The 25,973-nt window shown below is 40.3% G+C and overlaps 1 protein-coding gene across 9 annotated transcripts in view; it reads left to right on the top strand.

The window, feature by feature from the left end:
- Positions 1–25,973, top strand: part of AOPEP (aminopeptidase O (putative)) — a 193,287-nt gene that overhangs the window by 52,774 nt on the left and 114,540 nt on the right. For all 9 annotated transcript variants that reach the window (XM_082241560.1, XM_082241558.1, XM_082241559.1 and 6 more), the window contains 4 exons: positions 17,176–17,365; positions 19,478–19,584; positions 23,954–24,056; positions 24,155–24,262. In XM_082241560.1, the coding sequence (XP_082097686.1) occupies positions 17,176–17,365; positions 19,478–19,584; positions 23,954–24,056; positions 24,155–24,262 (508 nt within the window). The remainder of the gene's footprint in view (positions 1–17,175; positions 17,366–19,477; positions 19,585–23,953; positions 24,057–24,154; positions 24,263–25,973) is intronic.

The following is a 25,973-nucleotide window of genomic DNA, read 5'->3' as shown; positions in this document are numbered from 1 at the left end:
TGATTGTAATATTCACATTTAGAATAAATCTGCCACAAACCCCAAACAATGTCAAACACATCTTGATATTTTTAACCCCCTTTTACTCATCTGAGTGATCACTTGATTTAAAATTATAAATTAGCACCCATTGTTATTGCTAGTATCTACTGTGGTACCTCGTGTTACGTACTGTCCCCCTTATGAATGCTTTGGGTTACTCGATCCGCTAACCCAGATGTAGATGCCTCTTGTTGGAAACGTTGCCCCGGGATGCAAGAGGAAGTCGTGCTCCGGCGGCGTGGCAGCAGCGGGAGGCGCCATTAGCGAAAGCACGCCTCATGTTATGAGCAGTTTCCGGTTATGAACGGACCTCCGGAACGGATGAAGTTTGTAACTGGAAGTATCACTGTAGTTGTCAAGCCATTGTTCCAATGCACTTTGCCACACTGCAATATTTTTTGTAGGTACCACTTGTTCCCTCTTAAACCCAACGTGGGTGGTGGCCATATTTGGGGGACACCTTAGGTATAGAGAAGGATATTGGTTTGTAATTTAAAATAAAAACTCAAGAATTAGCAGCTTCTAGAACCTGTTTATGTTTAGGGTGTCAGATGGCGCAGTGTGAGGTATGAAGGATAATGGAAAGGGAGAGAGAAAATTGGTTGCTTTGATACCAGGCTTGCTTGTTGAGCACACTGCTTTATGGAAGTGAGTCGTGGGCAACTTACAGCCACCAGGAGCAATCCCTCAACACCTTCCCCATTCTCTGCATCAGGAGGCTTTTGGGTATCACATTCACATTCCTGTCTGAGCTATGTCTATGCTGGCTTGGCCATGTCCACAAATGGAAGATGGCAGAATCTCCAAGGACATATTCTATGGGGAGCTGGCTTCAGACACCAGGCCCATTTGCAGAAAATACGTCTGCAATGAATGAAGGCTGGCAACATCAACTCTGCCATGTAGAATACCTTGCAGACCTTACCCTCAAAACATGCTCCTTTTGAAATTGAGGACACATTGCAGTGTTTTGTTGCAGATTTCTAAACCAGTTGCAATGATGTCACATTTTTTTGTAGAGGCCACTGAAACAGGTGAGCTTTGCCCACAACAATTCTAATGAGTAAGTTGATCTTACGTAGTCGTAAGGTTAATCAAGTCAGTGGCGCTGGAGTAATTGGGAGATTTAAACCGTAGTAAGTGACCCAAACCTCTCTGGAAATGCATGCATTCTTCAGTATGCCTAGAGAGTGACTCTACTGAAGAAGAAAAAAATCCTTACAAGAAGTTGTTACCTACAATACACAGGATGACTCTTTAGTCTTGCATCATATGGTAAACCAGATTTTCAATGTACAGTTGATGATGGACCTTTCATTTATGATATCATTTAACCTTATTTCCCTTCTAGTTTAATAAGTGAGGCTATTCCAAATGAATTTATGGCTCTGTATTTCTGAAAACCATGTAGTAAATATTTTTTAAAGACCTCGGTTGTTTAACTTATGTGGGGCTATTAACCCCCACACAATTTTGTTCAGGAAAAAAATGTTTTCTGGCCTTAGTTGCTCCACAGCTCTGTTTAGAATTGCATAATCTGTGGGTTGCCGTAAAGTTGTTACAAATTGGAGGGCTGATATAATATGAAATGAGGCACCTCGCCTGAATGTTGCTTTTGTTTCCTCTTCAACAAATTAGCATGTTGACATTTGTCACTGATGGATTTTATTATTTGCTGAAAGGGTTTTAGGGGAGTTTGACAGCATGAATGGTTTGTCCTACAGACTTTGAGAATCGATAAAGGCATCTTTGTTCTTTGTGCAAAACACACAACAGATATCTTATTGACTGACATGCATAAAAAGGAAGGCTTGTATAGCTGTTGCACAAAATAAGCTAAGAAAATAATTTTGAAGTCATTGCTTATTCTGTGTTCTCTCTCCCTATGTGTCTTTCTTTTTGTTAACATGTATCTCATTAATCAAAATAATGAGAATTGGTGGATGCTCAGTTGGTAAATGGAAGACATTCTATTTTATACCCTGAGCAGCGTGCATACGGTTTGCGGAAGCTGATAAAAGCAAAACACAAACAGCATTCAATAGTATGATTGGTTTATTATGAAAAGTATCTTTACCAATGGAGATCTAAGATAGGTGTTCTAAAACTTGTTGAATGTATAAGGCAAAAATATAACAAACTAACTGTGTGGATGGAGAGAATCTTTGTATGTTAAGATGGAGTTAGACAACATTTGAGTCCTGCTGCTTTGTTACTTGTTTCTTGCAGAAGAAAAGGGGAAGACAGTTTATTAGTTCCTGATGTCTTCATTGCTTGAAACTGTGCAGAATATTCAGTAAGACTATGCAGATATTGCATGCAAATCAGGCAGCTTGAAGACTTCATAATTCTATTTACTTATTGAAATGTTCTGTGGCATGGAAAGTTTAACTGGATGTGATTTGATCTAGTAAAGGAAAACTATACATCTCTTTTCTTGGTAAACAGAAATTACTGCCTGGTTCTCAAGACATACTAACTGAAGTGTATAAATTTAGGTGCTGGTAATGCTTTTCTTCATTGCCCCAACCCCAATTTTCTGCTAGAAAAACCCATTGCAAAGCAGTTGAATTTTTTTTTATTGCTTATAACACAGAAAGCAATTCTTTTTTCTTTGGTTTGTGTGTCTAGGCACTGAATTTTTAACAATATTTTTAAACATAACATGGGTTAGCACAAAAGGTATCCGGTAATTTAAAATTCTCCTGAATACATTTGATGTATCCCTTCAATCAGATTTCATGTCCTTTATTTCTTTTTTGTCATCTTACTAGCTAGCTTGACAGAAGTAGATTCAGGTAGGTAGCTGTGTTGGTCTGATGCAGTCGAAATAAAATGAAAAATGTACAGTGACACCTTAGAGACCAACTAAGTTTGTTCTGAGTATAAGAAGTGTGCATGCACCTGATTTTTTAAAAATTTATTTTGACAAAAGTAGACTTCACAGTTAATAAAGGTCCACTGAATCTCCCCCCTGCCCCTTTTTAAATGGCTATTCAAAGCTACATGATTTTCCTCCTGGCCTGAAGAAACGGCATCGTCTTCTTTTTATTCTCAACTTGGATAGATTCTCCCTCTCTGCTCCCTTCGATTTCTGCCTGATCTGTTTTAAGAGCTTTCCCAACATACATCAGTAATATTAACATCCATGTATGGTCAACCTGTACTATTATTGTCAAGCAGATCATGAGAGCTTTCCTAATGTCACCCCATCAGACTTCCATCTCACAAGCTGTACACAAGCCAGATTTAAAAGTTGATTCTGCTTTATTAATTTTGGTAAAGGGATCAGTACTCTGAAAATAATTGCAACATGGGTAACAACTTTTAACGCAGCCATGTTATGTTTCCATTGTTTACCTCCCCTCTTGGGAAAAGGGGTTGGCCATAATTTAAGAGGTTAGCCCTCACGAAAGTCAGTCCAGAGCTTCCAGCAATAGCTATGATGGAAAGCTGCAAAGCACAAAATCCATCTGGAGACAAATAATAACATTCATCAATGACAAATGTGACAAATGTCAGACTGAAACAAAAAACCCTGTTAGGGATTATTTATCATGTTTATCAATTTAGTAAAAGTACTTGGAGGCTTACAAGGACAATGTACATTTTGATCAAAAGGCTTTAGATTGGGTTGTTGTATGTTTGTAGTTATACAATAAATAGGAGCAATGGCAAAGATACTCCCCTGTCAAAAGACAGGGCTTTTATTCACCTTTAGAACAGGATCAGAGAAGTGGCAAATGTCCTTTCTGGTTAATTACTTCAGTGTCTTTTACCATATTCAACTGAAAAAACCCATTTAAGTTGTGTAAGCCTCCTATGCAATAAAGGGCAGTAGTTTGGTGGTAGGGCAAACACTTTAAATGCAGTTGGTCCCAGGCAACCCCAGGTGGGGCTGGGAAATACTCCTCCTCAAATCTTGAAGTGAAAAGACTTACTGCAGTCATTACTGAACTAGGTGGATCAATGGGATGACACTATATAAAGCAGGCTCCTTAGTGATGGAGCAACAGTCCTTTGTGAATTGAACCCATGAAAAGACATATTAATTGTATGAACTAAGAAGCCCCAGTGCACTTTGGTATTAAATTAACTGGTTGCTACTGTAATTCCCAGTTCAACCAAAGAAATACAGGGAAGAGTAAAACTCTTTTTGGTAACCACAGAGTGGTTGGAAGGTCATTTCAGATTCCTGTGTAACTGGGAGAATGCCTAAGGGCACTGACTCTGTTCTCTACCCCTCTGTAGTATGAACAAGGTTTCCTCGTGAAACTGCTGGAGTAAACTACTCCCCGGGTGACCTTGTCTACGTGATATTACATATATCAAATAATTCAGATCCTAGGCATAACAATGTGAAGGAAGTAGATTAATTGGAATCATGCACTTCTATCCACAGCGAGCTTCTACGTAGTCAGTAACTTATACAGTGGTGCCTCGCAAGACGAAAAGAATCCATTCTGTGATTCTCTTCGTCTAGCGGTTTTTTCGTCTTGCGAAGCAAGCCCATTGACGGATTAGCGCTATTAGCGGCTTTTAGTGGCTTAGCGGATCAGCTGATAAGCGGCTTAGCGGCTTAGAAAAAGGGGGGAGGGGAAAAAACCCACAGGAACTCGCAAGACATTTTCGCCTTGCGAAGCAAGCCCATAGGAGATTCATTTTGCAAAGCACCTCCAAAACGGAAAACTCTTTCGTCTAGCGAGTTTTCCGTCTTGCGAGGCATTCGTCTTGCGGGGCACCACTGTACCGTATTTTACCCTCTATAAGACGCACTTTTTCCCTCCTAAAAAGTAAGGGGAAATGCGTGTGCATCTTATGGAGTGAATGCAGGCTGCGCAGCTATCGCTGTGCAGCAATCCCTCTTGCTGTTCTGGCTACAGCGATAGCCGTGCAAAGCCTCTTCAACAGCATTTGATTCAGAATATTCTTTTTCTTGCTTTCTTCCTCTAAAAACTAGGCGTGTCTTATGGTCGGGTGTGTCTTATAGAGCGAAAAATACGGTACTATAAGCTTGGCCAGGCAATGTAGTGTGTAACCAGGAATGTGTGTGTGTCTCTAAATACCAGTTGCTGGGAATCACAAGTGGAGAGGGTGCTGCTACAGTCAGAACCATTTTGTGGGCTTCCTGTAGGCATCTGGCTGAGCTCTGTGAGAACAGGACCCTGGACTAGATGGGCCTTTGGCCTCATCCAGCAGGGCTCTTCTTATGTTATTGTATGAGTTTGATGGGAAGAGGCAAGTCGTGTACCTGAAGCAACCTCTGACTCTGTTCAACACCAGGAAACCAGCCATAGTAGGAATGCATAGTGCACACTGCTCTCTGTTAGCCTTTTTTTGCTGGTAGAAAACTAGGGCAGGCTGCGCAGACTGAATATCAGATGTGCTGAAATAAATAGATAAGTGATAAGCTGGTCCTGAAGCTGACAAGCGATAAGAGGAAAATTGTTATCTGTATTCTCAAGGGAGGGAATTGTAATGTGCAGAATCCGTAGAGACTGCTTTCAAAACAAAAATAGGTTTGTCTGTAGTCTCTTGCCGACTGGAATCGAAGTCCGGACTTAAAAGGCTTAGAGCTAAAATTTCAAAGACATTTGTGGGCTTTACCCACATGACTTCCTTTAACTTTGAAGTGAGTCATATGCCTAAAATCATGGTTTTGTGAATTTACTTTTTAATTCAGTACACTGAATTACTCTTCATTGTTTGGGAAAAAAGTTCCCTGTTGCTATCTAAATGTAGTGTATTAAATAAAGGGGTTAGCTGGACATTTCAGCAATGTATTCACAGTTACAAAATGTTCTCATACAGAGTCTTTCTCATATTATTTCATTAAATGCTTGTGGGTGAAGTAGAGATTCTAGACCACATTGGTAACTGTGAATAAATAGAAAGGTTTTCTGTGGCACAGAGTACATTGGTGTTGCTTTGCTCATATAACATTGAATTTACAGTTCTCAATCATTTGAGTTCAGTGGGCTTCTTGGGGAGGAAGAACGGGATGTGAATTCAATCGATTAATCAGTACATACATACATACATACATACATACATATTAATCAGTACATACATACATACATACATACATACTCCTAGGTATGTGTAGGATTACAACCTAATTCACCCATATTGAATCCAACTTGTTTTGAAGGGAGGCAAACTTGAAAAAGACCAAATGTGCCATAAAATGTATTTAGGTTCATTTGTGTATATCATGGAGCTTTCAGAGCATTTTCAGAGCATATAATGAAGGTGAAGAAGAAAGGCTCGGAGTCCACAGTGAGGTTTTGTTTGTGTTTATTTGTCTATTATATTTCCAGACTACTCTTTATCCAAAAGATCACAGAGTGGTTTATAATAGCCATATGAAAATAACAATAAAAGAGTCATAAGATAATAATTAACTTAATACAATCAACTACTTAAAAATTGATTTTCTAGAACCGTTTCAATAGGGTTTAGGCCTGGTTTTGGCACAGAAACTGCTTTGGTCACCCTGCATAATGTCATTTGTTGGGAGAGAGAAAGGGGAAATGTGTCCCTGTTAATTTTCCTTGACCTCTCAGCAGCTTTTGATGCCATTGAACATGGTATCCTTCTGGACTGCCTTAGTGGGCGGGTAGCAGTGCTGTGTGGTGGTTCTAGTCCTACTTGGGTGGTTGTTCCTGGAGGATGTTGCTTGGGGAGTGTTTTTCAGCCCTGTGGAGCCTTCAATGTCAGGTTCCACAGGCTATGATTCTATCCCCTATGCAGTTTAACATCTACATGAAACTGCTGGGTGGGATTATCCAGAGGTTTGGAGTATGTTGTCAGCAATATGCTGACAACACAGCTCTTTACATCTGCAGGTGAGGCAGTGGATGTGCGGGACCGTTGTCTTGCCTTGATAATGGACTAGATGAGAGCCAACAAACTGAAGCTTAATCCAGATAAGACTGAGGCACTGTTAGTGCGTGGTTCCCTAGACTGGATGGCTGGGAGGTTGCGTGCTCTTGATAGGGTTACACTCCCTCTGAAGGGAGTACATAGCTTGGGGGATACTCCTGGATCCTCTGCTGTAGCTTGAGGCTCAGGTGGCCTCAGTGGCATGGAGTGCTTTCCATCAGCTTTGGCTGGTGGCTTTATCTGGACAGGGATAACCTAGCTACTGTTGTCTATGCTCAGGTAACCTCTAGGTTAGATTATTGCACGGTGCTATACTTGGGCTTGTCTCTGATGACGGTGAAAGAGCAGATTATTGGTTTGCTTTTGTTTTTATTATGTATTCTGTGTTTTTTATATTGTGATTCTATGTTGTGAACCACCCTGAGATCTACAGGTATAGGACGATATAATAATAATAATAATAATAATAATAATACAATTACAACTGTGCAGCAAAAAGAGCATTTCGGTTCACCTGGTCTCATTAAACAAGTAAGATCTATATCCCCCCAAAGGTTATGGGGCCAATGTTAATGTACCATTAATTTAAGTGTAACAGTGAAGCAGAGGTTTAAATAATGTTGCATTGAAATCAGCAGAACAGACAAATGTTTAACTTTTATCCAATATGTACATGTCTATCTGTAGGATAGGTCCAGATTAAAACCACTCTTCCCAGCTAGTATTTGTTTTGCAAACAGTAATTAATTTGCTATGGCACAGTCAATTGCAAATCCATTTTGAGGATAGAAAACTACAATAATGAAGTTGTTCCGTGAACATGGCCAATTCCTGTAGCAAAACCGTTTTGACCCTGCAACAGATCAATGATTTTTTGCATATGCAAGTTCCATTTACACAGAATGTGATCTGAATCTACTATTACACAGTGTTACAACTCTTCCTACCTCACCAACCTTCATGAGAGCAGCTTTTTCTCTTTTGCTCCTGGGAATGTGCTACCTTTGAGGGGTCTCTACATTCAGTGCTCCAGAACTATGTTGACTCTTATGCATATAATGCAGAAAACATTACCTTCTGGTACTCTAAAAAGACTAAATAATATGAGCCTTGTGCTTTGTATATGCCAATTGATAGCTATCTAATTTATAAAGGGATGTCTTTATTTCATTAATAATATGTAACTTGTTTGGATTCAGTCAGTTTTAATTGATAAAAATGTATTTGTTTGCACAGAGTCATTTTGGTTGTGTGACAAGTATGATTACCTCAGTGTGTTAATATTCACTGTTGTGGATTTTATCCCTAATCATACCTGTTTTGGTTTTAAGAACATGAATCAAGTATGTTAGGAAAACCTTTTGTCCTTGTGTGCAGTCTCTCTGTTTTTTGTTTTTTACCAAATAGCTTCATTAAACTTTAAGCACATACACTAAATTAAGCTAACGTGTCTATGATGTTTTTGTTGATTAAGTAGTACATGAGAATGATCTAATGTTTTTCCCCCTGTGGCTAATTTTCAAATTGGCACCTGTTACTCTCATTAGTCTTGAAGCCGAGCTGTATAGACTTGCTGACAGAGAGCTGAGTCTCATGCTGGTTAAACCATGGTTTGGATTTCAGTTGCTCTTTAAGAGTTTGTTAAGGAAATCTAAGAAGTTACATCTTTAGATCATCAATAAATAAGAAAGATTTGAGCTTGGTGGAAGAAAGTGCATTTACATTTGTGGTGGTGGTAGGCGTGGTTCCTGTGTAGTCTATGAAATGGTTTGGTCTTGTGGATCAAAATTAATACATATGATGGATTTAGAGGATTCTCATCTCATTTTATATCTTAGCTAAAAAAAGAGAATCACACTGAGAGTCAGTTCTCAGGTTCTCTTGTAATATATTCTGTTGGGTGAGATTTCATAAGATTGCCTTTTCAACTGAATGATGTGAAAAATAAACATTAGATTTGATCACTATAATGCCCCTTTTATTGAAAGATGTACCCAAGAGTGCACATGTAGAAAACAAGCTATTAATTTGTTTTCTATAGGGGTATTGGGAGCCACTCCAACTTTCTGGGAGGGATTGCTAATTTTTTGTTAACTGGGTGCGGTTTTCAGTCCTTTTTACTCCACCCATGAACCTGTTCTAGCCTGCTTTTGAAGTTGCCTGCAACTTGGGTTCATGCTGTGTTATAAATTGAAAGCATAGCACCCTGAGGCTCTCCATAATATAGGAAGACTTGGTCAAATTGTAATCTTTCTTTCTTTTGACTTCAACCAGAGAAACAAGTTAATTTTCCCTAACTGTTACTTATTATATTCACAACTTCATTGTTAAAAGGAAGTTTCAGTTTGATGCATAAAAGAACTTTGGGAGAGGACAGCTCCGAAAACCATCAAGAAAACACATTTATCAAGTCACATTTGCTTGGTGAATCTGCCTAACTGCAGCAAAATACAAGAAGTTTCAATGGTATTCTCCCATGAAAACCTGGCAATTCCACAGTGTGAATGAGTGTCAGTGAAAACACTTAAAGAGCACTGCTGGGATTTGAGATTATATAAATTAGGTTGAGATAATTCAGTTACACAATTTTAATCCACTAAAGATATTGTGTCTGACACAAAATTAGGTGTATGGTAGTCTGCCCCAGCACAACCACACTACCAGTGTTGTGGAAGAAGTCCGGAATTGGTTAACGTTACAACAAGAAGCATCAACTGAACAAGCTACATCAGTCCACCGCTATAAGGCTATATAAATCAAAATCCCAGCACCACCCTGTGGAGAAGTTTCACAAGTGTCTTTGCTACTGTTTTTTTGTCATGTACGAGGCCTTAGCTTCATATAACTTTCTTACCAAATGCCAGGCAAGTCAAACCTGGAGGCTGATCTGGTCTGCTTCACTGAGACCTGGGTGGATGCGCAGGGTGAAGTTGGTCTCACCTAGCTGTGCCAACCTGGGTGCAACATCAGGGCAGACTTGAGGGTCAGGGAGGGGGAGTTGCTGTAGTCTATAGAGATTCCATCTGTCTCAACAGGCTATCTGTCCAGTTGAGGGGGGGGGTGTCTAGAGTTTGTGCTCCTGGCCCTGAGCAACTGGGACAGATTAGGGATTCTGCTTGTTTACCACCCACCTTGTTGAGCAGCAGTCACGGTGCCTGAGCTGGTTTTGGAGGTGGTGTTGAAAGTCCCAGACTGCTGGTTGTGGGGGGACTTCAACATCCATGCCAAGGAAACTGGTTCTTAGGTGGTTCAGGACTTCATTTCTGCCATGACACACTGGACCTTGTTTTCTCAACTGGGCAGTAAGTGGGGGATTCGAAAGTGAGGGGTAGTGAAATCAGTCCCTTATCATGGCCAGATCCCTTTCGGCAGATTAACATTAACTTTTAAATGTGTTTGAGGAGGGGGTTATTGGTTTGTTTTGGTTTTTGATTTATTATGTATTTTGTGTTCTCATTTTGTATTTTTATGTTGTGATCTTCAGATGAAGGGTGGTATACAGTGGTACCTCGGGTTACAGACACTTTAGGTTAAAGACTCCGCTAACCCAGAAATAGTACCTCAGGTTAAGAACTTTGCTTCAGGATGAGAACAGAAATCGTGCAGTGGCAGCAGGAGGCCCCATTAGCTAAAGTGGTACCTCAGGTTAAGAACAGTTTCAGGTTAAGAATGGACCTCCAGAATGAATTAAGTTCTTAACCCAAGGTACCATAATAATAATAATAATAATAATAATAATAATAATAATAATAGCAGCATTGGATACTAGGGAATCTGTATGCTGTTCTTATGGTGTTCTGCGTTGCCCACACTGATGTGTTGTGGGTATTTGTATGGAAATTGTTATGGTGCCCAAGATCTCTGGCCAGGGAAACCATACTTATGATGTGAATATTTTTGTGAAGTGCTAAACACATGCACTGTTCTTCCACTCTCCACGCAAATGGCAAGCTTTGAAAATCAATTCAGTATTCATGTGGTATACAGAAAATCCAACACATGTGGATCTCATCTTAGGTTGGGGGGGGGAATCACCTTGTGACAGAATGGTAGCTGCAGGACAACCACAATTGCCCTGGTTGGAGGAGGGGTTGGCACATGACACAGTCACTAACTGCCCCTTTTTCAGCCTGTCCCACCCCACTCCCCACTCCTTCACCAGAGCTACTGTGATTGGCACCAGCCCTGGTCATCCGCAGCTCCTCTCTTCCCAGACACATCTTATGTCCTTTGAGAAACAAAAAGAACCCCGAATTTAAAAACACACAAGTTAAAAAACTCTTACAAATAATTCAAAACATTTTAAACAATTAGGGCAATAATAACAGCAAATAACAACCCTACCCTAAACCATGCCCCAACCCAAGAGTCAGTTCAGCAGCCTCAGCACACCCACCTTTCCAGGCTAGGTGGAAAAGGCCAACAAAGCAGTGAACAGGCGTTCCAGGGCTCACAGCCAATATTGTCTCTGGCCTCTTCAAAAACCTCAGCCTTTTGTAGCTGGAGTCAGTCAGGGCCCCGCCCTCCCAGGCCAGGTAGAAAAGGCCTGCAAAGAGCAATAGAGCAAACATACACTGTATCTATAATCAGTGTCAAAAAGTTTTAAAAAATAAAAAATTAGTGGCATCCGCCCTGTGGAATGCCCTCCCATCAGATGTCAAGGAAATAAACAACTATCTGACTTTTAGAAGACATCTGAAGCCCTGTTTAGGGAAGTTTTCAATGTTTGAGTCTATTTTTTATATTCTGTTGGGAGCCTCCCAGAGTGGCTGGGGAAACTCAGCCAGATGGGCAGGGTATAAATAAATTACTACTACTACACTACTACTGAGGTTATTTTAAAGGGCAACTTAACTTCACAGGGTTTCCTAATATATTTCTGTTTTACATGCTAACTATATTTAAAACCAAGCATTTGAGATTTCTGGTACCTCGGGTTACATACGCTTCAGGTTACAGACTCCGCTAACCCAGAAATAGTACCTCAGGTTAAGAACTTTGCTTCAGGATGAGAACAGAAATTGCCCGGTGGCAGCACGGTGGCAGCAGGAGGCGCCATTAGCTAAAGTGGTGCTTCAGGTTAAGAACAGTTTCAGGTTAAGAATGGACCTCCGGAACAAATTAAGTACTTAACCCGAGGTACCACTGTAGTATTTTTTCAAAGTATGTATTAAATTATTAGTATGGTGCTAAAATATAATGGATAGAATACAATGGGGTTTGATCTCCTGATCAAACACATTCATCAAAGTATCTGGAAAAGATACTTTTCTGGGTGATTCCTTTTGCTTTGTGCCCCCTCCTCATCTGTGCAAGAGAGTTAGGGTGGTGCTTGGGAAAGAAGAATTATCCCAGACTCCCTTTCCTGCTTCCGCTGATGGATACGTTCCATCAGTGAAGCAACACCAACTAGATTCTATCTAGTATACATAACTAAACATAAAAAGCAATGACCAAAAGGAAGCCCACATGGACTGCAGCTAAAAATATGCATGCACATGAACCCCTCAAAATCAAAAGCTCTACTGAGGCAGCAAAGTTTGTTATGTGGGTCTTTTGTGTCCCGAGTGTGAAATCGCACCAGGCCATTCAGGATCCTTGCCAAAGAACAATTGGCACTGGAAGTAATATAGAACGAATATGTCCAGCTCTTTAGACAATTTGTGTCAAAGTTAACAATTACCTTCTGCTGCCCTGTAGTGACACCTAATTCAGAAGTGTCTTTGATAAGTGGCTGAGGATATTGGGCTGGAGAGGCAGCCTACATGCCTTTGGTGAGAGAAATAAAGAGGAACTTTTGAGGTTTGAGTGGGAATAAAGCCCAAGTAATCCTTTCCAAACCCCAGAGGAAGTGCTTTAAAATGAAATTCTGTTCCTGCTGACCTGCTTGCAGTGCAGTTCACATATGTTTATGTACATGCGTGCAATCTTGTTTCTTTCGCCTTCTCATAAGAGGGACATTTTTCAGTATGTGACCTTTCTATTACTTAAGTGAGTGAATCAAAAATAGGTACTTGAAAACATAATCTCTGCCTTATTTCTTCATATAAATACAACAGATGCTTAAAATGCAAACCCCTTCTGTGTGTCTGTTTATAAGGCCTGAAGTTACTTTTGTTTTGTTTCAGCCAAATGGCCAAAAGGCTGCCAGCAGTATGTCTGGAATGTTATTTACTTGGTACATTTCTAGGCTCTTTCTTTGTAGCATTGCGTACACCACAGCTAGGGGTCATTTACTTAAAAATGACCAATGCAGTACCCCCAAGCTGCACAGTTATTCTTCTCAATGGGGGCTTTGTAATAAAAGGGAGTGTCTCATTATGTACTGTAGCTTCTGTGCTCTCCCCCCCCCCCCCACTGCCTTTTTCGTTCTTAATAATTTGATTTGGTTTGGGTGGAGGTTTGGGGAGGTGCTGTTTATTCTTGCTCTTTGTTCTCTGTGACTTTCTTTCTTTGCTAGGGCTTCAGTGTCTTGTGGTATCTTTTGTGATACTAGCTGATTTAACTCCATTTGACCTGCTTTTCTGAATTTTCATTTTAAGACGCTTACTTATAAATGTGTGAGTGTGTTTTTCCTCCAGCAGAAACCACTCTTAAAAACACTGCTCTGCAGACAGATCCAGACAGATAAACTTCTTTCAAGAGAAGTGTGGGTGTTCATACATTTTTGAGGGAAGGGTTGGGCTGCATAATAGAGGTTCTTTGGAACATGGATTAGTACATCTTGAAACTGTCTTCAGGCCATATCTGCACTTTACACATATGGGAAGAAGGCTGTGCCTTTTCAGTTATGCCATAATCAAGGTGTAGCCCTTGATATGCCATGCCCCCTTTAGCTATATAGTTTTTGAGCTGACCTGTGCATTATGTTACATCAAACTACAGGGACAGCTTTGTAAAACATGAGAGCCAGGATGGTTAGAGTGTTGGACTAGGATCTGGGAGACCATGTGCCAAGGTCCAGTCTACGGGTGATCGAATTCCCGGCTGGGGACGTCAGGACCAGGGGCAAGATGGTGAGGTGGGAGCAGGAACGAGAGTCCAGAAGCCAGGGGTCCGAGGGTCAAGAAGCAAGGAGTCACGAAGTCAAGGGTCGAGAAGCAGGGAGTCAGGAAGCCGAGGTCCGAGGATCAGGAAGCAAGAAGCCAAACGCAGCAAGGCAGGAAACGTGTTGCTGTGGCAAAGAGCCAAAGGGAAATGCTGACCTTATATCCCTTCCCAGCTCTTGCCACCAGGCGCAGTGAGTTACCAAGCGGCCTCACCTGTGCGGCCACGCCTTGCCTCTCCAGAACAAACTTAGGAAGGCCCCAGTCCTGCGAAGCCCTACTGGTCACAGGGCCTGGCTCCTGCACACACTCCTGACACCAGGGTTCAATCCCCATTCAGCCATGAAGCATACTGGGTGACCTTGGGCCAGTCACTGCCTCTCTCAGCCTAACTACTTACCTCACAGGTTTGCTGTGGGAATTAAATGGGGGGAGAACAACATATGCCTCCTAGAACTCTTTGGACAAAAAGGTGGGGTAAAAATGCAATAAAATAAATAATGAAACATAGCTAGGTGAAGAAGCAGCTACTTGACGTAAGATGCCGCTCAGTAAGATACATTTGAGAAGCAGAAACCATGTGTCCTGTGATATCGGAACTCCTTTAGTTAAAATGTCATAATGGCAGGGCATATGACTTCCATTTTGACTGCTGAATGTGTTTAGCTGTATTCAGGAAGGTGTCTGTCATGCTGCCTGACTACCAGTGGAGAGGAAGTTGAGAAAAATTTGGGATGGGAATAAAACTTACAAAAGAACACCATGTCATACACAAGCTTATGAAATTTTATTCTCGTAACAAACTTTTGAAGGCAGTGTAGGTAAGAGATAGTGACTTCTACCACCCTGTGACCTTAACTGATGTGCAGGTATTTTAACCCAGATCTTCCTGGCTCATGTCCATCACTCTTCAGATTTTTTACTTCACGTGTTCTCCCAAATTACAAGACAATAAAATTTTATCAATAAGCAATCAACAGATCAAATACATATAATGTGGGAGGGGAGGTTATTGGTTTGTTTTTGTTTTATTATGTATTTTGTATTCTCATTTTTGTCTGTGAACCAACTTGTGATCTTTGGATAGAAGGCTGTATACAGATTTAATAAATGATAACAATAATGCAACATATATCAGTATATATATAGAAGCAATAAAATTACATGCTTCCTTCAAATTTTCTTGTAAGCTTGTCAAAAAAAAGAAGCTTTTTCACTATAGCTCAGCAAAGATGTGCTCTGTATGTTCTTGTGGTAACCTAGCGATTAATTTCTTGCTCTGCGTGTGTTAGGATGTTAGGAAGGAGTTTATTAAGTGAATTCTTGTGCAAAGGTTGTGTTAGCTTTGTACTTTGAAACTTCCTTGTAGTTTCAGTCCAATTTGCAGTTGTTTTTCCACGGGGAAGTGCAATCCAGAGTTTTGGGGCCACTTTGGAAAAGAACCTGCTCTGCCTTGCAGCTGAGAGAACACAAGGCAGATTAAGGTCAACCTCACTTTATGAAATATTTTGGCATATCTCCAGCCCTGACTTGTGAATTGAAGAATTCTAGCACTCTGCTAGTCCTGGTTTTGTACTGAAATTTTTGCTGGTGTGGTTTCAGTCAAGAACTGCATTTTCAATCATTTTTATGTGAGCAAAGAAGATCTGCCATGCATGCAACTTTAATGAAATAATCCCATTGTAGAATAAATGTACTGATTAAAATAAGCAAGAGTTATATAACATTGACTAGGTGGTGTTTGGAAATAGCATCCTGGGTAGGAACAACCTATAAATAATGCAACAAGTTTTAGTCCCCCCCCCCCCGAAGATTTATCTGCCCTTTACACCCCAAATCCTGCAAATTTTGTAAATAATTCCAGAAGCACACTCACCATTCAGTTGTCTTCGAGGGAAATGTTACACCAGCAATTTGGTCCTGCTTTTAAGTGTTGCGTTTCATTAGCATGATTTTAAAAGAATCTGAAATGTATTTCAGAGCATGAAAAAAGTCCATGGTTTACAAATTTCAGCTAGCTATATTATTTATTCAACTCCATATAATGGCTTGTATTAGATATTGGAAAGTGGCAAAGCAATGACTTCATTAGGCTACACAACAAAAGTGGCATGCGTAACAAAAATGAAATCCTCTGTGTTCACATACACATAGCCATCTTAGTAGGTCCTGATAGAAGCTGAAATGGGGAAGACATGCTCATTGTTATTGGAAATGAGTTTTTTAAGAGAAGAAAAAAATCACAAATGCAACAATAAATCATATTAACTTAGTTGTAGGCAACCTTTCTGTATTTCAACTGCCATTTCCACAGTCCTCCTCAGATATTTTGCAGAATTGCCTGTGACGTTTCTTTGGGTATCCAAAGTCTTAATCCCCAAAACCTGTATCATGCAAAAGGAGGCATTGGGTGGTTTATAGAAATGGCCATATTAATTTTATCCCAGAGAGAAGCCTATAGCTTGAAACAGGGATCATTCATCATTCATTCATTTTTCCTGTGGTGTTTTGCTATAGCTGCTCCCCTACCCCAATTTCTGTAACATGTTAGAACAAAATTCATGTGCACTCAGGAATTGACACCTACTCTTGCACGTAGAATGCTGTACAGATCTAAGAACCCACTCATCGACAACTGACAACAGACACCCCCTCAACACCAGTTCCTATTTTAGCTTCATTAGATGCTCACTTTCCCACCCTTTTTGTCCTAAAAGCTTAGAGTTTTCAACATTTACAATGTTCCTTTTTGAACGAGAGCCTTTCTCTCTCTTTTTTCTCTCTCTTTGTTTTCCCTGGTTGCTTTGATCATTTAGCTGAAAATACCTATGGTCTGTATTCACACCTGCCCTTCTTTTATTATCTTGGCTTAGGCATAAATGCTTCCACTGAAATAAATCAGCCTTGTAATTTGAAAAATATAAAACTTTGGTTTAAGTTACTTATTACAGGTAATAGCTGTTTGATGGTTGAATGTGAAACAAATGCTTGGCAGAATATTTAGCTTGAATCGCTGCCAGAAAACAATAAAGTGCAACCTAATTCCTAAAAATGTCTGAGCTATAAACTAACTGTCATGACATAGCATGCATACAGTAATAACAGGCTGACAAGGCTAATAAAGTCTACATATTGCTATAGCCAGGCAATGCATGCTGTAACAGGTTCATAATGTATTTTGTCCTTCATTCATATTATGCAGCCCACACATCATCTTCATGTCACAGAGCACATTATCTGGAGGGAGCCATCTCTGTGGAACACGCCTGTGCCATGAAATTGCTCATGCCTGGTTTGGCTTGGCTATTGGTGCACGTGACTGGACTGAAGAGTGGCTAAGTGAAGGATTTGCCACTCACCTAGAAGATGCATTTTGGTCAGCCGCACAACAGGTATGGCTCGAATAGTCGTTTTCATAATGTAGAAATAAGGATAACCTTCAGTTTACACATTTGCAAAAAGAGCAAATAGACTCCCTGTTTAAGGATATAAGTATGGCTATACTGGATCAGAACAAACATTTATCTAGTCCAGCACTGTGACTATTTCTGACAGCAGCTGTCCAGACCCCAGGGAATTTCACTAGTAGGGTAGTAAGGATAACCTAACGCCCTTGGAATCTAGTAAACAGAGGTATACTGCTTCTGAGCAGGAGGAATCTGTTTGCAACTATCTTAGGTAATGTCTTATCTAATCTCCTTAAATTTATCATGCCCTTGGCCATGAGTTTGGCTTGATTAACTTCCATATGTAGAGAAATCTGTTAGATGAAATTGTAATTGGTGGTACCTGAAATAATTTGCAACACTATCAAATGTTTCTGTTCTCCCTTTTATCTTTAATGCATTGGTAATGTTGTTGTCATGCACTAATTTGGCTATGTAGATGCATCCTGGCAGGTGAAGTATAAATAAAGGTGTGAAAACATTCTTTATCATAAGTAGAAAATCAGTTGTTCACTGATGAACTGGTAAATTGGTATATAATTCATTTTTCAAGACAACACTGTAATTATTCTTGTGGGTTGTGGGACAGGTATGTTATCAAAGAGAAGACAGAAAGATTTAGGGCAAAAAAATATTCTGACTTTCAAGGTTGTGACTAGCAGTATTATTATACTGAAATAATATGTCAACTGTTTTAACTGAATATTCAGTTAAATTTTTCCAGTCTGGTGTTCATATTCTTTAACATGTTATGTAGGAGTAAGAGAACTGTACTTTGTAGGGTGGGAACATGTATGGCTGCCCTATACTGTCAGACCATTGATCCGTCTAGCTCCTTGTTAACCGTGCAGGCCTGTGCAGGCAAGGACTCCAATGTTTAACTTAGTATTTAATCAAATAATTTATTTGATTGATTGATTAAAATATGTAATCAATAAAAATGTCTCACAGATTCATTGGACAGATTTTTCTTTAAAATGTGAATTCTAATATATGAGATATGGAAATATAAGAGCAAGAATGCATTCTCCCTTCTTCCATTGCACATCATTGCATATACAGGGTGTTTGCCTCTTTTAAGATGATACCTATGATGACATGTATGAATAAAATAAAATCAATTATTTGGTGCTTCTCACTTCAACACTTATTTTCAAATGGAACTGGTTAATTAATGGATTAAATCTCATAAGAATTAATTGACTAAGACGTCTTTAGTCAAATAACAGCTCAACTGAGAACCTTTTGTTGCACTCTGCTCAATGCTGGTGTAATTATGCTTTAAAGCTTTAGGTCATGGCCCCCATCTTGCAGAAAAAAACACAAATGGCAACAAACCCAGTGCCCAGTTCCACTGTTTTATGCCTTTGACCTAGTGGTTCAACTCCTTCATTTGAGTTGTATGCCCCCATGCCATATAGAAGGTGAAGAGACCCTCTGAAGTAGCACCCACAGAAGTCCAAGGGGCTGGCACCACAACCAAATAATGTATTGATGCCTGCTTAGAAGTGCTTTCCATTGCACACATACCATATAGTTCCTCTCTTCTACACAGCGTTTGGATAAGGGCATAAGCTTGCTGATAGAGCAACTGCTTTGCATGCAGAAGGTCTCTTGTTCAATCCCTGGTGTATTTAGTTGGGACTGGAAATGTTCTCTGACTGAAAAGCTGGAGAGCCACTGCTGGTCAGTACTGAGCTAGATGGTCTAGGGTCTGCCTTGGTATAAAGCAGCTTTCTGTGGGTGGAATTCATCTAATGTGCCCCATCTGTGAAAAATTTCTGTTTATGCAAGAGGATTTCTGCCTCTGCTCTTCTTCCCCTGCGCACCCTGCGCTACCTGAAATTGTCTATGTGGGGATCAGGAGATATCCCAAAACAAAACATATAGTAATAATAATGTTTATTGGTCATGGTAGTAGGAGATAGGTTAAGTGCCTGCTCTTGCCTTCTCTAAGGGGTGACAGGGCTTTCTCTAAGCTGATGGGATTTCCATTAAAAACTACTGAGAAATTGAAGAAGCCTCTAACAATAACCTGAATATTTGTGTCCCAAGTAGCTGTCAGCTGATGAAGCAAAAGAGCAGCAAGATCTGAAAACTGTGCTGCGCTGGCAACGCCTTAGAGATGAGGTGCAGAATTCTGAAGGAGATCTGCAAGTGTTAAGGTACAGAAAAGGCTGCTCACTTATTGTTTCTTCTCTCCTTATCACATTTTCCCTCTCCAAAAGAAGGATATTGGAGTGTTCTGATTAAATTATTACATCTTCCAAAGGGTTTGTAAAGCAAATATTTAGAATATTTGTGTACCACAGTTTCATTAAAAAAAAATCAAAGAGGTTTACAATACTTAAAATATAATACAAAAATTAAAACAGCTCACTATAACGGAAAAAGTTTTTCTTTAATTGTCTGCATAATCCTGGTGGCAAATAGAAGTATACGGCAAAGGTTTGAAAATTAGAACAGAAGGCGTCTGCTCAGCCCCAAATGGAAGAATGCTCCACAGGGGTAGGCCAATAACACAGCTGAAATGCAGAAAGAGAAGACTGGACAAAATCAAATGGGTTGAGGTTGGAGAGAGGATAAGGAAAAACAACCTAGGTTGCAATCCTATGCACAGTTCTGAAAGTAAGCTTTACTGAATTCAGTGGAATGTACTTCTGATTCAACATGCATAGGGTTGCACTTGACCATTTAAAAATGAGGAGGAAGTCTTAAATATTGATTCCTATAAAAAATTCTTTTCTCAGAAATTACTGCTCAGTGGAACATATCCAAAGAAATGGTTGAGGGGCTAAGTTCTATGAAGTTGAAGGCACTGGGTATATTTAGGCTGAAGAAGATAAAATAAATAAAAAATTAAATAAGTTGTTTCCTGAAGAAGAGAAAATGTGATAGCCATTTTCAAATTTGTTTTAATGCTGTCAGATCATGGAGCACATTTGTTTCTGCTTATCCCACAGCAAGTTTAAACTCAAAGGAGATTTCAGCTAAACATTAGGGAGAACTTCCTGATACTGTGAGTTGACAGTGGGACAGACTGTCTTGGAAGGTGGTGAACTGTCCCTCTTTAGAGGTTTTCCAGCAGTTGCTGGATGGTTACCTCTGAGAAATGTTGCAGTAGCTAGGGCTAGGTGGCTTTTGAGGTCAGCTCTTTGAAATTAATCCACTCAATCATAGACTCAATCTATCTTTTGCAACCTGAAATTCGGCTTGTCTGTGGCTGCAGAGCAATCTGCTTACCACATCATATTAGGCTACACCACCCCATAGACTTGTGGGTGTAGAATACTTAAGCATGGGGCGGGTTAATTTAAACCATGTTTTAGTGAGGAAATTCTTCTTTGTTTTAATCATGATTTTCATTATTTTTGTTTAATGTTCCTTTTTTATATGTGAATTTCATTCATTGGTTCTAAGCATACTAAAACATGTTGAATTGATTATTTTACAATTAAATACAGCCTTTAAGCTAGATTTTATACTATGTTTATAGACAATGTATTAAGTATAAATTCCAGTATATAAAGTTGCATGGCAAAAAGTTGAGTTGACTATTAGCTTTCAGTTTTGTTGTTTCATAAAATGTCTGCAACCCACCAATCCGGTGCATAATTATGCATGGAATTCAGTGAGACTTGTTTATAGTGTTATCCATGTATTTATGTGTTATCCTATGCACAGGATTGCAGCCTGAATCTCTAATCCAGGGACCTGGGCGGGGGGGGGGGGGAGACGACGACTATGTGCAGAGCACAGCATCTCCTTTTTTCAAACAGTATTCCCTTAAGCTGCATTGCATGTTAATTTCTAAAGTATCCCAGTCTGAAAAAAAGTTTGTAATGCAGTTCAGGGGACTCACCTGATTGTTGTAACCCTGGCCTCATGCAACAAGCTAAACACTACACAGAGAGTACTGACCCTAATACAGAATATTTTCCTGACTGATACAGACCCAGTAGGCAACGCCATGTGCACTTGAACTTTTTATTGTTATTTAGCTTTTATCCTGCTATTTCCCCAAAGATTTTAAGACAGTGTGCATGGTTGCCCTCATCCCGCTTTTGTATTTATAAAATCCCATGTTGGGCAGGTTAGTCCAAGATACAGTGGTGCCTCGCAAGACGAAAAGAATCCGTTCCGCGATTCTTGTCGTCTAGCGGTTTTTTCGTCTTGCGAAGCAAGCCCATTGATTAGCGCTACAGCGGTCTAGCGGCTTTCCGTGATCAGCTGTTAAGCGGGTTTTTCAGCGGAACAGCTGATAGGCGGCTTAGGAAAAGGAGGGGAGCGAAAAAAACCCGCGGGGGCGCGCAAGATTTTTTCGTCTTGCGAAGCAACCCCATAGGGAAATTCGTTTTGCGAAGCGCCTCCAAAACGGAAAACCCTTTCGTCTAGCGGGTTTTCCGTCTTGCGAGGCGTTCGTCTTGCGGGGCACCATTGTACAGTGGCTCGCCCAATATCATCAAGTAAGCTTTGTGGCTTCTTAAAGATTTGAATAAACATGCTCCTGGAATAAATGTAGTTCTAAAAGCCTTCCACGGTGGCCCGGCCCAGTGTCCATCTTCTGAGCCTTCCCTCTACATCAGGTTCTCACATTACTATAGTTGTGTTATAAGCTACTTTCATTAATATTTATTCGTGTTATTGTATATATGCTAAATCAGACAAGTCATACGTTTGCAAGTGTGTAGCTTGACAATAGGTGCAGATAGAGGAAACAGCCTTATCGCTAGCTGCAGCCAACACAGCTGCTGATTGCCAGGTTGGCTGGTTTTTTTGTGTATTTTGTTTTGTTCCATTTTTTAAAAAAATGTGAACATGGCTTGCTCTGATAGGAGGCTTATCTGGACATTAGCTTTCCTACTTCAATTGCTAAGGTATCACATGGATTTTATAGTGCATTAATTTTACAACAGAGACTGTTTAAAAAACCTATCTTAAAAGTATATAATAAAATTACATTTAACCAGCAACATATCAGAGCAGCTAACAATAGTTTAAAAACACACTAAAACTACATAAAAATAGTAGAGCCGTAAATATAAAACATGGGAAGTTAATATTCCAACAGGTTAAAATAACAAATGCAATTTAAAAAAAATCTACAAGGTGTGGACAAATTAAAAGGTATGTTTTGGTGCCACAAAGGCACTAGAATCTGCCATGCCAGACTCCCCGGGGATACATCTGAAAATGAGAAGCCATCACTGTAAAGACTCTATCTTGGCTCACCAACAGCTTCATCTCTGAAGGGAGAGGGACTTGAAAAAGGTATTCAGATGAAGATCTTAATACGAGGGGGAAGGACATGGATTACTGGGGCCAAGTTATCTCTCCATCACTCCAGCCTCATTTGATTCCTGCCACTTCGACATTTACGGTATACACAAGACTGGAGCTAAGAGAGTTCCTGAGCTGTGAGTCTGATATTTAAGGGGAGTTACAACCTTATCTAGAACAGGCTGAGTACCACCTACCAACAATAATCTTGTCGGGATTATGTTGTAGTTTATTGGCCCTTATCCACTCTATTACTGATCCCAGATACTCATTTAGTACTTCTGCTCACCCCAGATCTCCATATGACCTCAGTCAACGCTTTCATGTAGATGCACTAAAGCACACCACAATATAAACACCAGCTTTTGTTGGACATAACCTGGGAAAAATAGCTAGTGCAAGCATCCTTTAGCTACTTACTCTGTTACAACAGGCTCTACCTGAGAGAAGAAGGCTGCCCCTTTTCCCCCTCCCAACCCTGTGATTTAAACTAAAGAGGTCAGGCACTAGTAAGCAATAGTTTTCTGACACAAATTTGGAAACTGGACAACCATTGATGAAGAATTCACACAGTTTGAATTTGTTCTGGATATTGTCCTCATGGGTGATAATTCAGTGGGCTGAATGTTTCAGGCTTTGTTTTCAAAAACTCTGGCTGCTTTTCTTTGACGTGCATGGAAAATTGCAAACTAAAGAAAAATAAAGAGAAAGCTTAAGTCCTTTTTTCAGCGTATTGGGCATAGATGAAAGAGCCCATTCATCCTTCCAGGTGTAGTCTTGTGAGCTGCTAAGCCTATGTTCAGGTAAGAGCAGCCAAAATATGTTACTGGATGTAATGAATTCAATATCCTTCCTTGCCGTTTTCCTCCATCTAAAGTGTCTCCATCTCTTCTAATTTCCCTTTGCGCATAGTGTGACACTCCTGCCTGTGTAGCATGTCTTAGCAGAATGCCATGTGATATGATGTCATGTCTGGGAGAAGAGTTAAGTCGCTTCACACCAGCTTAGAATTGGCTACTAGTTTAAACTTCAGCTGTTTGTGTAGCCATATATAAAATTACATTAGAAAAATGCATTGCTGTGCTACTTTTCCCACGAACGAAGTTACCTGAGTAAGTAGGAAACCTCCTATATTGTAGACAATGCCTGAAGAAAAACAGAACGTTGTAATTAAGTGTTTTAATTGTGAGACTTTTTTTTAACATCCTCGTTGTATCTGTTTATCCAGATCTTGAATTATTTGTGCCCTTTTAGGCCCAAGAAAGAGAACACTGGCAAAGCAAGTGAATCTGGAGCATCTGTAATCAAACATGGCCTGAATGCAGAAAAAGTGTTCATGCAGGTTCATTACCTGAAGGTCAGAATGCTAAAACCGGTACTCTCAATATGACAAATCAGTATTTTGTACACATAAGAAAGAAATAACATCTTGTATGTCTGGTTTGCTTCTTCCAGGGTTATTTCCTTCTGCGGTCTTTTGCAGGGAAGGCTGGAGAAGCTGCATATTTTGCCTTTTTAAAGAACTTTGTGCGGGCTTTTCATGGACAGCTGATACTCTCTCAGGTACTTGCATCTTTAACTTAAGTCAAAATAATCCAGGAGTTGAAGAACCTTTCCTATGAGGAAAAGCTAAGCATTTATGTTTTAGAAGCTTGGAGGCGGGGAGCGTGCAGCAAAGTGAGCAGAGACCATTTTTAATCTCCTTTTCATAACACTAGAACTTTCCTAGTGAAGTTGTAGGCAGTTGAGTCATAGCAGAAAAGGGAAAGTACTTATTCACACATTGCAGGATGTGGTGATGACCACAGGCAGGCAGAACTATTCAACTCCCTGATCCTCTGTGGAGGTGGCCATCTGCCCATGGGACTGGGCCAGCATAGGGTCTGCTGAATTCTGTGTGGAGTATGCTGCAGTCGTGTGGTGGCAATGGGCTTGAACCAGGTCTCTTGCTTGCAAACTAGAGCTGTGAAAGGATTCCTTTTCCACCCCTCAGCCAACCAGCATAAGCACCAGGTGTTGTGATTGCAGTGTTGGCTGTGCCACTCCATCAAGCACCGCTGTTGCCTGAGGATTGCATCTTTAAAAGGGAACTAAACAAATTCATCAAGGACAGCTCCACTGGTTGGTAACAGTAATGACAAGCGGAACCTGCAATGAAATGTCACAGTACATCCCCACCCCCTAACAGGAATGGGCCCATTCAGCCAGCCATGTCCTCCTTTAGCATTCTACAAACTGTAAGCAGCTCAGGAAGGACAATTTATCCGCTCCCCTGGTTTTCCAGCTTTCCATTCCAAGTGGTGCTCCACATTATATGGCTCCTGGAGGCCTCTGAGAGTGTTTTTTCTTGCTTTTTTATCCTCCCCCCTTTGTGTTTTTACGTTCTTCTGGATACTGGGGTTAGTTCGTTTATCAGTTGCCCCATTGTGGCTCTAAACCACCTGAGTTTATTTTTAGAGAGAACGATAGCTAAGTGCAACCTATACAGTGGTACCTCGGGTTACATATGCTTCAGGTTACAGACCCCGCTAACCCAGAAATAGTACCTCAGATTAAGAACTTTGCTTCAGGATGAGAACAGAAATCATGCGGCGGCGGCAGGAGGCCCTATTAGCTAAAGTGGTCCTTCAGGTTAAGAACAGTTTCAGGTTAAGAACGGACCTCCGGAACGAATTAAGTACGTAATCAGAGGTACCACTGTAGAGGCAACTTATTCCTCTCGGTATCAGTTACTAGAAGTGAAGGGCAAAGAGAATTGGCGGGCTGTTACCTTCATGCCCTGGTGGTTGGCCAGTGCTGGAAATGGGATATTGGGGTACATGGATCCTGGGTTTACTCCCACGGGGCTTATGTGCTTAACACTAAGGTGGGTGTTCCATTGTTGCTGTTGTTCTTACCTTAAGATTTTAAGAAAACTTCAGGCATGGAAAATACATTTGTCAGGGTATGCAAGATGTGTGCTCCCCAGAACTGGTGTCTGGCCATAAAGAAAGCTACAAGGAAGTATGTTATGGATGCTATGATTTAATCTAATTGATCTATCAAGGGCTTCTAATCATGATGTTAAAATGGAATCTTTTTGCTCAAATGCAGTATAGAATCATAAAATTGTAGAGTTTGAAGGTACCCCAAGGGTCATCTAGTCCAACCCCTGCATTGTAGGAATCTCAACTAAAGCATCCATGACAGAGTAAATCCCAGATATCTTAATGCCATTCTCATGAGCCTCAAAGGATCTTCTAACTGCTCTTGGAAACAGAATGCTGAACTAGAT

This window comes from Podarcis vaucheri (genome assembly GCF_965113315.1).
Source record: "Podarcis vaucheri genome assembly, chromosome: 11".
Taxonomy (NCBI): Eukaryota; Metazoa; Chordata; class Lepidosauria; order Squamata; family Lacertidae; genus Podarcis; species Podarcis vaucheri.
Note: the sequence above shows the minus strand (reverse complement) of the source record. Positions and strands in the feature narration are given on the sequence as shown.